Source organism: Gouania willdenowi, chromosome 16 (genome assembly GCF_900634775.1).
Source record: "Gouania willdenowi chromosome 16, fGouWil2.1, whole genome shotgun sequence".
In the NCBI taxonomy this organism is placed as follows: Eukaryota; Metazoa; Chordata; class Actinopteri; order Blenniiformes; family Gobiesocidae; genus Gouania; species Gouania willdenowi.
In genome coordinates, this window is record NC_041059.1 from 659,359 (window position 1) to 674,762 (window position 15,404).

A 15,404-nucleotide genomic window follows, 5' to 3' on the forward strand; every position below is an offset into this window, starting at 1 on the left:
AACAACTTGTAAAATTCATACAATACATTTCAGTGTAAAAAGAAAACTATCATGTTTTTGTGTGATTAGTTTTCTATTAAAAAAAGAAAATCTTAGTTTCTTGAAGGCATCTAGTGACCCCCTCTCAGTGTCTCGCGACCCCAAATGGAGTCCTAACCCCAATGTTGAGAACAATTGCCTAAATACATTTCATCAAGAAGACATCAACAATCCTTTGAAATCATTCTTTTATCCTTGCATTTGTTTCTCAGTGAGTTTGTGTTGAATTGTGGTTTAAATCATCCTAATGAACACTGACCTCTAGTGGCTGATTCTCACACACGCAGCTGTACCAGAGTCAAAAAACATCAAAAACAAGTGAAAAAACATATTTTATTAATTTAATCTGCATACACATATTCTGAAGGAATTCAACATTTAAGATCTTTGATATAGTGAATATACAAATATCCCTAAAATCCATGTACTGTATATGACTGTATTTGTACAAGATAAATACAACAATTTTTTAAATGATTTTTGTATTTTACACCCACCTGATCCACACATATTGCACAGTGAATAAATAAATAAATGCATTAACTGAGATCAACAGTGATGGTCCTGAGTGATAATGTGATTAATCACCAATGATTGTTCTCTAGTGGTTCACCTGCTGACGCAACATTTTAGGGATGTTTTTTTTTTTAATCATGAATCATTGACCTGCTTTATTGTTTATTCATTAATTATTCAGCATTAGTAATAAATAAATTTAAAAAACCTGTCTTTGTGTTCTGACTGGGAGCACTGGTTTGTAAACGGCTCCCGATGCAGACTCAGTTTTCTACAATTACCTAAAAAATATAAAAATTCATGCAAAAAAATGAGCATCATAGCAAACCATCCCGACTGTGAGAGAATAAACAAATAAACATAAAAATAAAGACTTAATACAAGAAAAAAAATCCCAGTTAGCTGCAATTTCCATTAGCCAACATTTAGCATTAGCAAGTACAAGAAGCTAATTGTTAGCATTGTTTTCCAGCAAGGAACAACGGCATCATCGCTAAGCAGATGTTAGCATTAGCTTCTAACAATGAGCATCCTCATAAAATAAAAGCTTTGTGTTGTTGACAGTTTACTGATGACTTTTAGGCTTTCTTAATTGGATGAAGTCACTTAGGTAGGAGTTAGCTTTAGCATCAGTGCTAAACTCCATTACTGTTTCACTGATGTCTGTTAGCGTTATGACTAGTCGTGTCACTGGTTAACTGAACTGAGGAAAAGCAGTGTGTGTTCTGGTACTGTTTCAGTTAGCATTTAGCATTAGCACTAGATTACAGCGACAGCTGTATTGATATCATGTGGTAACTGAATATTATCGTTAGCATTAGTTCCCAATTAAGCACTGCTGTGAATGTTTAGCTTTAGCATTTTTAGTATTTGTTGCAGTGAGGCAGGAGCTAGCATTGCTGAATAAGCGTTAGCATTAGGTGGCTAAATTGTTGTAAAGGTTTTGTTGTTGAAATTGTTTTTCGTTAATGCAGCTTTGCTACTAGTGCAACAAGCTAACTGTTAGCATTGTTTTCAAGCCATAAACGACGTCATCAATATCGCTAGTGTTTAGAAGCAGATGTTAGCATTAGCTGTGGCTTCTAACAATGAGCTGCTAATCCATATTAGCCCAAATCAACATCCGTCTGAATTAAATACATAAATGAATATATAATTATCTCTGTTTAAAATGAGCCTACAACTCTAAAAGGTTGCAGGTTGGTCACATGATCATCATCAGGTTCTCATTGGTTCGGTCAAAATAAAAAATTAATTAATTAAATTAATCTCACACATGATGACTGACATGCTCATTACGATGAAACACCATCAAATCTTCCTTCCTCGTGTCCCGAGCCGTAAAAACATCTGATGGGACAAAAAGCTTTACATGTCACGACTTCTACTAAGGAAACAGATTAGGGACAATTTAGGTAGAGAAAAAAACTCTGGGCAAATCAAATTTCAACTTTAATCTCAACATTTTAACTTTATTATTAATTTGCCCAAAATGTTTCTCTCCATCAGAATAATTGTCCCTAACCCTCTTCCGTACTTTTATCTATAAAGTAAACAAACTTGACGAGTGTTTTAAAAGCATCGTAATCACAACGTGAGACGAAGCGTGGAGTAAAATAACAAAGACACCGGCACAAGTTTTCATTTCACGATCCTCGACACGACGTCTCCACAACAGAACCAGGAACGAATGAGGAGGAACAACCAGTGGGGGAGGGGGTGAAGGTCAGTTACAACATCTGTGCTTCTTCAACCAGGAGAACCCCCCACCACGGTGAGTTCTGGTGTTCTCTGTGTGAACCATGTGACCCATGGTTCTACTTGTAGAGCAGGGGGATCTGGCTGTTGTGGCAGTGGTTCCGGTTGATCTTGCTCTCCGCTGGGTACAGGTTGGACGAGTTAGAGAAGGAGGGGGGACGGGAGTGATTGTCTATGGTGGGGTTGGGGTAACCGGGTGGGGGCAGCAGGGACTTGGGGTCCTGCTGGGCCGAGGGAGGCGGAGCGTTGTGGTTCTGGTTCTGGCCCGTGGACGGTTGCCGGCGGTTACGCAGAGCCTGACGCTCAGCGAGCTGGTTACGAAGCGCCGACACGCGCTCTTCTTTCTGCAAACACACACACACACACACACACACACACACACACACACACACACACACACACACACACACACACACACACACACACACACACACACACACACACACACACACACACACACACACACACACACCAGTGTGAGATGATAGTATTTGAATTCTACTTGAGAAGACGTTAAAACATGCTAGTCACTTGTGGATAAAATAGTTAGCATGTTAGCACACAGCCTCCCAAAAACTCTGCTGTCCATTATCTAGTTATTTTAAGTTATTTTCAAATAAAAATGTATTTCTAACTTTGCATCATCAGACATGACATCAAAAGCAAGTTTGTTCCAAGCACAAAACAGGTTCACGGCCCACTTTGGGGTCCCGACCAACATGTTGAAAAGGTCTTCATTCATGCTTTCCTCATAACATTTAAAGTGAAATAATCCTTTGGAAAAGAGATGATAACATTTATCACAGCGAGGGACGCAAATATGTGACATTATCAATATTTATTATCATCATTTTGTGTTTTTCTGTAACTTTGTGTTTTTGTGTGTGTGTGTGTGTGTGTGTGTGTGTGTGTGCGTGTGTTTGTGTGTGTGTGTGCGTGCGTGTGTGTTTGAGCGTGCGTTAGACTGGTGCGCATTAATTTAGAATGGATTCACCCCCCATAGTGTGAGTGTGTGTATGTGTGTGTGTGTCTTCACACCTCCTGGATGATCTTCTGCAGCTCTCTGTTCTCTCTCTCCAGTTGTCTGGACTTCTCCTCGTCATTATTGTTGGTAGATGATCCAGTCTTTAGTGTGTCCTGTTGCTCTGACTGCCACTCACCGCGGGTGATGAGGCGTCGCATCTGCAGAGACCACACAAGCCCAGAGTCAATACAGAGGTCTCATGAATAATGCACAGAAGGTTTCTTTAATATCTGCAGCCATAACACTGACTTCTCTCTGAGGATATATTGTGTATATATATATACTGTATATATATATATATATATACATATTACCACTGCTGGAGTCAATACAAAGTCTATCGTCTCATTTCCCTGACACACGCACACAATAATAGACAGGCTGAGTGTGTGAAGGCCCAAAGAGTCACAAATAAACCCACGCACGACACATAATGACACAAAATCATTGGAGAATAAACAGAAGATGAAGGGAAAAAATCAGCAACACAAATACAAACAGAATAATGTGAAACAGGAATATATAAGAAACCAAATGTGGATTAAAAAAGGAAAACAGACGTGAAACAACATCACAGAGTGAAAGAGACGAGAAGGCAAACGTTTGGGACTCAAGGTGTAAAATTATCAGCACAAAACAATAAATAAATAAAGGTACAGTGTAATGATTCATCATTAGATCAATGAATAGATTTATATTCCTACAATCCAACTACATGAATCTGTGCTCGGCTCGTTGTCCTTCCTGATCACACATATCGATCTAAAATGGTTTTCAAAGGTAATCAATGGATTGTACCAATACAAGTAAATAAGTGATGTGTTTTAAAGCTATTTTAATAATAAAGATGTTAGTGTGTGTGACGTCATGGCCACGCCCCCAGCAGACAACTAAACACAATGGAGGAGAAATGGCTGGGACCACCTTTGGGTCCAGTGTGTGAAACACTTTGGGGCAGATTCACTGAGATGTGAAATAAAAGGTGGTAAACCATGTGCGTCCATAATTCCTTAGGTGGCGCTGTGAGGAATTCACTAAGATTGTAGCACTAGTAGGTGCATGTATAGAGGTGGTGGAGAACGCCATATTTAAATGAACATTTTGCTCATTCAACGTGGAGAGGTGAGTGCACACAAGCACTAAATAACATTTGAAGATTTTTTTTTTGTTAAGCACTTTGAGATGACTTTGTTGTTATTTCAGATATATAAATAAAGTTGAATTTAATTAAATTGACGTTCAATTGAAGGCAGATGGACTTCACTGTCTGCTGCACAAACATTTAATAATGTAGGAAAATAAATAAACAAAGAAAAATGTTTAAAAAAAACAAACAAAAAAACAACAACTTTAATACCTAATGATATTTTCCCCTAATTAAATGTGGGTGCTCCTTTAGGTCATGTAACTTTGCTCATAAAACAGGCAGATTTGGATGGAAACCGTCCTATTGATCTGTTGATGTCATTAATCTGAATTAATGCAGAAACACAGTCTGTCAATCAGTCGGTCAGCACCATTTGAAGATGATCGACAGACCATCATCCAGCAGGTCTGAGCAGTGCTGTGTCACCACACTCATATGTAGACAATATTGTTCCATCGCTGTGTAAATTACTCCGCTGATCAGCTGATTATGACCTGATGCTCCTCTCATCAACGCGACACCAGAGTTTTACGGTCAAAACATGGAGAGAAAGACGCAGGAGCTCAGTGCGTCCACAGCGACATCCATGGAGCTCCGTGCACAGCGACCCTCTGCACCAGAGCCACCAGACTCCACACACTTTACTCTGCATTTTCTCATTCAGTGGCTGTTAATATTGATTATTGTTTTATCTCAATTCTTTTCCTATACTAGAAAGGTTAACTGGAGCCGCTTGGCTTTGTGTCAACATTTACTGCAGCTGATCTCTGCGTGTGTGTCTGCACCTGCGTGTCAGTCGTACTATTTTCCGCTGCTAAAACAATCACAGCAAACAGTTCCAGATTTGATGAATTGCATTGTGTCGTCACATATTCATCAGACAGAAACACGCTAAATGGAATGTGGGCGTATTGAAGACGCACACTCCTAATTCCCTGGGGTTTGTACCCCTTATTAGTGCGTGGAGTGATGTTTGAACACGTTTTAAGACCCGAAACCTTTAGTGAATCCGCCCCTTTGTCTTTATCACAGACAGAGATATTCTAAAGCTGTGGTTCCCTGTGTCCACCATGTAGCGTTAGCTTGTTAGCATTGCTTTGCAGAAGCCTCATGATAACCATCATGTTAAAAGGTTCAACCACTGCTCATTTAACCTGAACACATCATTGTTGATATGAATATTGTATTATTTTAAAGTATGAAAACAATCAGAAGAGTCACGTAAACCTAATATGTATTTTTTTAATTAAAGTTAGTTATTGAAAATGACCAAAAAGTTAGTTATTGAAAATGAGAGCAGAAACGTTAACATCCTGTTAATTTAAACTGAAGTGTTGGTTGGACTTTATTCAAATAAAATGTGAACATATTTATAATAAATTATAATAAACATCAGGAATCTAGTAAAGCTCACCTGTACTGTCCAGTATTTCCCTCACACTGTGTACACATTAGTATTATGGATAAAAAGCCACTGAATCATTTCAGATCAAATCGTTCTAAATGAACCAATATCATCCATGAATCAAATCACCAACAACGAATCGTGATTGGACTGTAATCGTTGTTAGAACAAATCGTTACACCTCATCGTTTAGAAAACGTTGGCGTGTAAACAGGACCTGATGGAACGCAAAAGGTGAACAAACAACACATGCAATCAAATGTTGTGTGTGTGTGTGTGTGTGTGTTGGACCTTTGGGACGAAGAGCACCACCAGAGTGATATAAGCAGAGAAGACGATGGCGAGGGAGGCAAAGGCGAAGGAGGCGTCCTGCTGAGAGGAGAGGATCATGGTGACTGGAGCCGTGATGAGACACAACACCTGCAGAGGAACACACAACACACAATAAACACAACACACTCAATAAACACAACACACAACCGTCAGGGTGTGAATAGTCCAGTCCTAAATCTGATTTCTATTTTGTTCACAAGGTTAGAAAATGTGATTGAATTGTTTTACTTCTTAATAACAACAATAAAAACAACAACGTAACCAAGCCAACGGTGCACAAAGAAAAGGAATGAGGCCATCTCATCCAACATCAGTGCCTGACCTCATCAATACACTACAGCAGGTGTCTCAAGATGCCTTCAAGAAACTAAGAATGTTTTTTGACCAATTTCAGCTATTTTTACAAATTTTTACCATTTTTCTACAACTCCACCAAACTCACCATATTTTAACCTATTTTCATCACTTTTTCTTTCCATATTTTTGCTCCTTTTAATTTATTTTTGCTACATTTCTCCCATTTCTGACACTTCTACATCACATTTCAATGTCTTTTCTGCACATTTTTTCCACTTTCCAGACATGTTCATCACTTATAAACCATTTCTTTTTTTTTTTTAAAGGATTTTTTTGGCTCTAGTGGCCTTTATATGACAGTTGCTTGACAGGAAGGGGGTGAGAGAGAGTAGGGAATGACACGCAGGAAAGGGTCCCAGGCCGGGAATACTTATAAACCATTTCTACCACTTTTACACATAATGCCACATATGTTGACACATTATTGTCACTTTTAACCTCTTTTCACCAGATTTCATGATTATTTTTGAAAATATAACCACATTCACCATTTGTAATGTCCATTATTTTGCCCGTTTAACCTAATTTTCCCAACATTTTGAAATTCCATTACCCACAGTTTGCAGCTTTTAACCAGTTTCTGTCATTTTTAAAATCCCATTTCACCATTGTCACTTTTAACCCATTGTATTTCTGGTAACAAACAAGGATTTACATCTTTAAGTTGACTATATAATATGGTGCAAATAATATTAAAGTTCCTGGATAACAATGGAGTCAGCCTACAGAGAGGAGGTCCTGAAGCTGACAGCGTGGTGCTCTGCTAACAACCTGCAGCTTAACATCACAAAAACCAAGGAGATTGTCGTGGACTTCCGGAGGCACAGAGCAGACCCTGCACCCCTCTACATCAACGGTGAGTGTGTGGAAAGGGTCCACACCTTCAGATTCCTCGGTGTCCTCATCTCTGCGGACCTCTCCTGGTCAAACAACATCTCTGCGGTTACCAAGAAGGCCCAACAGAGACTACATTTCCTGAGAGTCCTCAGGAAGCACAACCTGGACTCAAAACTGCTGCTGACCTTTTACCGCTCGACCGTCGAGAGCCTGCTCACATACTGTATAACTGTATGGTACGGGAGCTGCACTGAGGCAGATAGGAGGAGGCTTCAGAGGGTAATAAAAACGGCTCAAAGGATTGTTGGCTGCCCTCTCCCCTCCCTGACGGACATCTACACCTCACGCTGCCTCAACAGAGCACATAGCATCATCAAGGACAGTTCACACCCTGGTTTCCACATGTTCAACCTGTTGCCCTCTGGTAGGCGCTACAGATGTATCAAAGCTAGAACAAACAGACTCAAGAACAGTTTCTTTCCGAAAGGCATAACCATTCTGAACTCTCATATGCACTAAATCTACAATACCATACACTGTTATGCAATATTATCTAACTGGTGCAATATACTGGGTAATGTGCAATAGTTTCTATGCAATATGCTGGCACAGTATTATGTTAATACTGATATGAGTGTGTGAACTTTTTTTAAATCTATTTATATTGTATTCTTATTATTATTCTTATGTTTGTATTTTTATGGGGAGCTCTATCTCATTACATGTTATGTAATGATAATAAAAGGCTATTCTATTCTATTCTATTCTATTCAGAATGCATTTTTGCTACTTTACATTTCTGACACTTCTCCATCAAATTCAAATGATTTTTCTGCACATTTTAACCTGTATTCTACACTTTACCTTTCTAAAACATAAATCAATATAAAAACGTGGCTGCTCTGTATTTGTAACACAGTAAAAAAAAAATGTCTTAATTTGTGATATCAAAATGAGGTCACGACCCAAAAAAGACTGGGAACCACTGAGTTCAGGCCTGAGTGCAAAAAATGGCTATACTTCAAAATAAAATTATAAGGTGAATATAAAATAAATTGAATTAAGAGCATTGACTAAATTAAATCAATCGTATCTACTACAGTAAAAACAAGCAAAGAAATATTTATCAAAATCTGCTTAGGAATCAAGTGCAAAAAAATAAAAATAAAAATGAAAAAAACCTAGGAATTTTAAGATATTTAAATCTGTATAAATATTTACAAATCTTATACACACACTTCCTCTGTGGTTTTAAGATGGAGCATCATTAATAAAAGCTGGTGTTTGACTTTTCCTGTATGTGTGCTACAAACATTGGCTTTAAGGTGGTTTTTCTTTTATAAATGAGTGTCTTTATTCCCACGGCGTCTATTTAAGCAGAGCTAAGGGTGTGGGGAAAAGTACATCCATCCACAATAGCATCAAACAGCTGTTTATAATGACATGGAGAAGTCCGCAGAGCGAGAGCAGCATTAAGAAGTCACAACGCTGGGACACCGCCCACGGGAGGCAGTCCGTCATTACACACATTAAACTTATGGACAGCAGTGTATTAATCCAAAATCAAACAAAAGCTCAGGCTGCGTTTTAGGTCGTGCTTAAGCAGCATAAACGATGGATGAATGATAATCCTCTGATAAACAAACCACAGAGGTTTTGTTTATTAATTAAAAATCCACAGAGGAGAAGGAGGCGGAGTCAGGATTTGATTCTGTGTGACACGCAGAGAAAAGACAGGATGGAGAAAAGAAAAGTGAAGTGACTTCAGATCTATCAGCACCAAACCAGTGTGGGATTATATTAGCCTGACTTTAAAACCTCTGATACAATAAGTCCATCCCACAACTTATAATACATTATTGTTCTAGGAAATCTTCTATTGTTCTGTATAATATTGTATTATTATGTAATTTTGTATAAATTATATTTATATTACTGGTGTTTTTCTATTTTTATTCATTTACAGTATACTCTTATTCTTTTACTCCATTTACTCTTTATCCTCCACTGTTTTTATAAATATGGCCTAAAACCTTCTAAATGTTCTTATTAGTAGATCTATGTCTAATAAAACACATTATTATGAACCATATTAATTTGATTAACTTTTAAAAACAGGACTACGTTACAGTTCTAGAGCCTGTGTTCCTCCATCTTGAAATCATGTGATTGATGATGTCACACGGCCCCACTGTCTGTAAACATCCCATAGTTTTCTATTGGATTGAAACATTCAGCCTGATTTTTACATCATTTAGTAGATTTAGAAGTTTACATCAACATCTTTCACTTTTCCTGATTATTTAGAGCAACCAAACGTAGCAGAAGTTGTTATTTTGACTGAAAAAGCTGTTAAATGATCTAAAAATCAGACTAAATGTTTCACTCCAATATAAAACAATAGAGGATCACTTTAAGGACTTAACAAGGAACTTGATGATTATTTTGTTGTGTACATGTTGTTCACTCACATAATGATAATAAAAATCCTTGAATCCTCACTTTGGTTAAAAGCCAAATGAATTTGTAAATTCAGTGTAATTATTGAAGAGAAAAACACAGTTTTTGTCTAACGACCACTTTTGGAAAATAGAAGAATAACAATGTGATAAGAAGAAAGAGTTCAGAGTGAGAATTCAAAAAGAAAACGTGTTTTTTTTCATGTGAGTGTAATATCTGACATTTGTGAGGTTTCTTCTTTAAACATAATCCACTGGCTGTGAAGAGCAGCTAAAAATGCTTATGACGCACAGCTTGGTTTAAAGCGAACCTATCGCTGCCTCACAGAGGATAATAATACTAATACGAGCTGTGTATCCTACAGGAAGCATAGCAACAATAACGCTTTGTGTCTCTTTAAGATGCCCAGGATCAGGCTGAGTTTCACAGATGTATGAAAGAGACTTAAAGATCAGTGCACATCACAGGAAACAATGACTTTTAGCTTGAATATTTTTATATAAACCAGTTTAAGATCCAAACAGACGTCAGTGTGTCACAGAACATTGATTTAAACCCACAGAAGCTTCAACACAGTGTGTTTCTAAACGTTCAGCTCAATCACTGCATTGAAAAAAACACGTAGACAGATTTAAGAATTGTTTTTTGCATTGCATTTAAATATGATTTTAATTTTAATAATATTAAAATTCAAACATTTTTGGATTACATTATATTACAAAACTAGTGGTGGGACTCGATTAAGAAAAATTAAGCGAATGAATGTGAATTAATCTAGATTATTCTAAATGAATGGCCTAATAATATTTGACATGAAAAGCAAAGTTTTTCCAATCTAAATGGATTTTTGTAAATGATCTTAAACAACGAAATAGTTTTCATTATTTCCATCACTGAGTGCTAACATAATGTGCAGTATAATAACAATAAAGATGTTAACAAAGCAGGAAGATATATTCATGCTTTTCAGTTTTGTTTAGTAAACTAAAAAAAAAAGGTTTGTGTGTGTACATATACACACAAAAATAAAGGTAAAATAAGGTCTGAGGTGTTTATGAGGGAAACAATAAAAAAAACTCTAACACTATTCATGTAGTTTTCCTTCATTTTCTGTGTTTTTGGAGTCATTTTAGTTGTATTTAGTAATTTTGGCATAATTTCTTGTAATATTTTGTCTATTTTCATGTAATTTGTTTGTGTTCCTGGAATCATTTTATGTATTTTGTGTGTTTTTGGAGTAATATCTTATATTTTCATTGTGTCACACACTCAGACACACTGCCATCTCGGAGCATGTAGCAGCTAACATTGTCCATGCTAGCTGCTACATGTTTAGCATTGAGGTGCTAGCTGAGGTTTTAGTTTTCCATCCAGTGTTTTTATTTAGAATAAAATGAACACCCACAAAGCACAGCCATGACCAGGAATACCAGGAACTCATGTAATGAGTAGAAAGGTTACATGCTGTTTGCATTTTTTAATATATATTTCTGTAATTAATTCATTGCAATTAACATGATAAAGTCCCAGCCCTACTAAAATGACAGATTTTTTTCATTTGTTTTTCAGACATTATGCAACAATGGGTAGATGATATTTGTGTTAAAATGCTGCGAAAAGAAGCATGTAGATTACATTAACCTGAAAAGCTTTAATGAGTGTACTGGTGCATTAGGTATGATCCTCACTGTAACATCTCCTCTGTCCACTGTCCCACACGCTGAAGGACATTTATCACCTTTACAAATAACCTGCTCAGCTCACAAGAGGAAACAGATGCTGCACACATTCCTGACATCAGCTTCCTCTGTTAAATCCACAGACAGACGCTCATGTGGGATCTTTTCTGCTCCATAGTTTGAACTCAGGCTGGTTCAGGGACAGCTAGGACCTGCTCGCCTCAAAATGAAACAACCTACAGCCACCAGAAGACCTCAGAACTAACCCTAATGAATATTAATGAGTAATAGATGGATGATGACCTGATTATATTCATCTAAATCAGTGGATCTCAACTTTTTCAGCCCCCAAACTAAAGGTACGAGAGAGCGGGGATCCCCACTGTACTTGGTCCATTGTTCTATGAATCTGTGATAACCACATTTATTTATTCATCTGAATAATATCCACTGTTATCCAGGAACGTTTATTATTATTATAGTCATCTTAAAGATGGAAATCAATATTTAAACTATTAGTTTAAATTTGCAAATTATCGTGAATGTGGTTAAATTGGCAAAAAATAAAAGTGGTAGAAATGGTTTATAAGTGCTGAACATGTCTGAAAGTGGAAAAATGTGCAGAAAAGTCATTGAAATGTGATGTAGAAGTGTCAGAAATAGGAGAAATGTAGCAAAAATACATTAAAAGGAGCAAAAAATATGGAACGAAAAAGTGATGAAAATAGGTTAAAATATGGTGAGTTTGGTGGAGTTGTAGAAAAAGGGTAAAAATACCAAAAATGGGCTCAAATTGTTTAAACAAATGTTCTCAGTTTCTTGAAGGCATCTGCCGACCCCTCCCAGTGCTGAATGTTAATGATATCAAAAATAATCTGAAGACATGAATAGAACTATAAAGGCTCCTAGTGAGCTTTGAAGCTTCAGACATCATGTATTGCCATGGAAACGCTTTCACAAAGACAAAGGTAACCAATACTAAACTCCAACATAGAAATCTGGTTTTCTCACGTACCTAACGAACCAAACAGGACAATCACCTGGTGTAACGTGTTTGTCTGAACCAATAAAAACAAAGATGAGGTCGACTCGTCTTTTTCCTCCGTTGTTTTTATGAGCAAAAGGATCAGCTTTGATGAACTTCTACACATCTACTGCAGTCATTAGGCCATAAAAAACGCTACAGGCAGACGGACTCACAGCTACGTTGTAGATGGCCATCCCTACGGCTCGGTGGTCGTTGATCTTCTCCGTGGACACGGACTTGGTTTCATAGGCCAGAAAGATTCCCAGCAGCAGCAGAAGACCTTTGTAGCCGTACACCACACCTGAGGGACGAGGATAAAGACATTACACCAGGACTGGAAACACAAGTTGTGGTAGCTCTTCTAACGCTACGTGCTAAGCTAGCCAGAACATGTGGGAACTGGTTTGGAGTTTTTTTACATGTTAAAACATGGTGGGAATGAGAAACAGTCGCTGCACAGACTGTCAAAAAACATGGGAATGAGAACATTTCCACCATCGTTGTAATTCTCATCTTTACAGAGAAGCTGCATGTTAAATATGCCTCCCTGGGACAATAGTATGACTAGTATGAATAGTGTGACTAGTATGAATAGTGTGACTAGTATGAATAGTATGAGTAGTATGAATAGTATGACTAGTATGAATAGTGTGACTCGTATGAATAGTGTGACTAGTATCAATAGTATGACTCATATGAATAGTATGAATAGTGTGACTAGTATGACTAGTATGAATAGTATGACTCGTATGAATAGTATGAGTAGTATGAATAGTATGACTAGTATGAATAGTGTGACTAGTATGAATAGTATGACTAGTATGAATAGTATGACTCGTATGAATAGTATGACTAGTATGAATAGTGTGACTAGTATGAATAGTGTGACTAGTATGAATAGTATGAGTAGTATGAATAGTATGACTAGTATGAATAGTGTGACTAGTATGAATAGTATGACTCGTATGAATAGTATGACTAGTATGACTAGTATGACTAGTATGAGTAGTATGACTAGTATGAATAGTATGACTAGTATGAGTAGTATGAATAGTGTGACTAGTATGAATAGTATGACTCGTATGAATAGTATGAGTAGTATGAATAGTATGAATAGTGTGACTAGTATGAATAGTATGACTCATATGAATAGTATGAATAGTGTGACTAGTATGAATAGTGTGACTAGTATGAATAGTATGACTCGTATGAATAGTATGAGTAGTATGAATAGTATGAATAGTGTGACTAGTATGAATAGTATGAATAGTGTGAATAGTATGAATAGTGTGAATAATGTGACTAGTATGAATAGTATGAGTAGTATGAATAGTGTGACTAGTATGAATAGTATGAGTAGTATGAATAGTATGACTAGTACGAATAGTATGACTAGTATGAATAGTGTGACTAGTATGAATAGTGTGACCAGTATGAATAGTGTGACTAGTATGAATAGTATGAGTAGTATGAATAGTGTGACTAGTATGAATAGTATGAATAGTATGACTAGTATGAATAGTATGAGTAGTATGAATAGTATGAGTAGTATGAATAGTGTGACTAGTATGAATAGTATGAGTAGTATGAATAGTATGACTAGTATGAATAGTATGAGTAGTATGAATAGTGTGACTAGTATGAATAGTATGACTAGTATGAATAGTATGAGTAGTATGAATAGTATGACTAGTATGAATAGTGTGACTAGTTTGACTAGTGTGACTAGTATGAATGTGCTGCACTGAGAGGGCTGATCACTTCTTCTACAGTTGTAAGTTTACAGCCCTTATCATGTACTTACAGCTTAAATGATCAACTTATAGAGTTTATAAAGGATGAGTTCACTAACAATAAATGTATAATTAAAAAGCTTTATTTAAGGATTATTCCATTTTCATTTGGATGCAATAAGTTTGTCCCCAAAGCCTGAGGCGTCACTTTTAGGACCAGAATATTACACAAAGTATTAATTATATTCTACCTTAGATTTTAAAGGTTTAAATCACCCAAATTAATATTTTAATTTCATACCTTGAGACTGGCATTCAGACAAATTGTTTATGAAGTAAAATCATAGTACAATCATATGTTTATTTCAAACAGGATAGTTTTAAATCCTGGAATTCAAACTCAATGGAAAGTGTAACTGTAAACATAGAAAACATCACTGCATTTTATTTGCAGTGAGGACAGAAGCTCACTTTACAGACTTAAAGATTAATATTCTATCCTGAAATCAGTAAAAATATCTCACTGTTTATAAAAAGAACTGTAAAGAAGTGTAGAGCCCTCTCAGTGCAGACTCATCCCTCTCTCCAGGGAGGTTCAAGACCCAAAATTAGGTCACAGACCGGTTTTTGTCGGCCCAAGAAAGAGCTGTTTTGTTGCATGCTTTTATTGTGAAGGGGCGTTATTCGTGCATGCTGGGGGTGCTGACGCCAAACCTCACAACTTTATTATTGACACTTGTTTGCCTACTTATTAATTAAAGACAGTTTATTAAAAATAAAAACAAACAATTCTCCACCAGCATCATTACTGTTTATAGTGTATAAAAGTGTTACTATTACTTAGAATTTTTAAACTTCAGCTGTTTAATGTTTTTTTTAATGACCAAATTCAACTCAAAAATGTTTTGAAACCTAACATTTAATGTGATTTTCTTACTTTGAAAAATCTCCATTTATATTATTTCCTTTAATTAATTAAAGAGTGATTTACTCACATTGTTTTATTTGGTTTGGATTTATTATGTCACAGCGTTTTAAAGTAATAAAGTCCATTAAAATCCTCAGTGAGGCAGTGAATAAATCAGTGGG

General features: G+C 36.5%; 1 protein-coding gene across 1 annotated transcript in view; it reads right to left on the reverse strand.

Annotated features, from left to right (window-relative positions):
* Window positions 1-674: 674 nt before the first annotated feature.
* Window positions 675-15,404, reverse strand: part of gabbr1a (gamma-aminobutyric acid (GABA) B receptor, 1a) — a 113,909-nt gene continuing 99,179 nt past the window's right edge. Inside the window, exons 21-24 of the mRNA XM_028471833.1 lie at window positions 12,756-12,883; window positions 6,181-6,309; window positions 3,352-3,495; window positions 675-2,657 (exon numbers count right to left, since the gene is read on the reverse strand). Of these exons, the coding sequence (XP_028327634.1) occupies window positions 2,373-2,657; window positions 3,352-3,495; window positions 6,181-6,309; window positions 12,756-12,883 (686 nt within the window). The 3' untranslated portion in view covers window positions 675-2,372. The remainder of the gene's footprint in view (window positions 2,658-3,351; window positions 3,496-6,180; window positions 6,310-12,755; window positions 12,884-15,404) is intronic.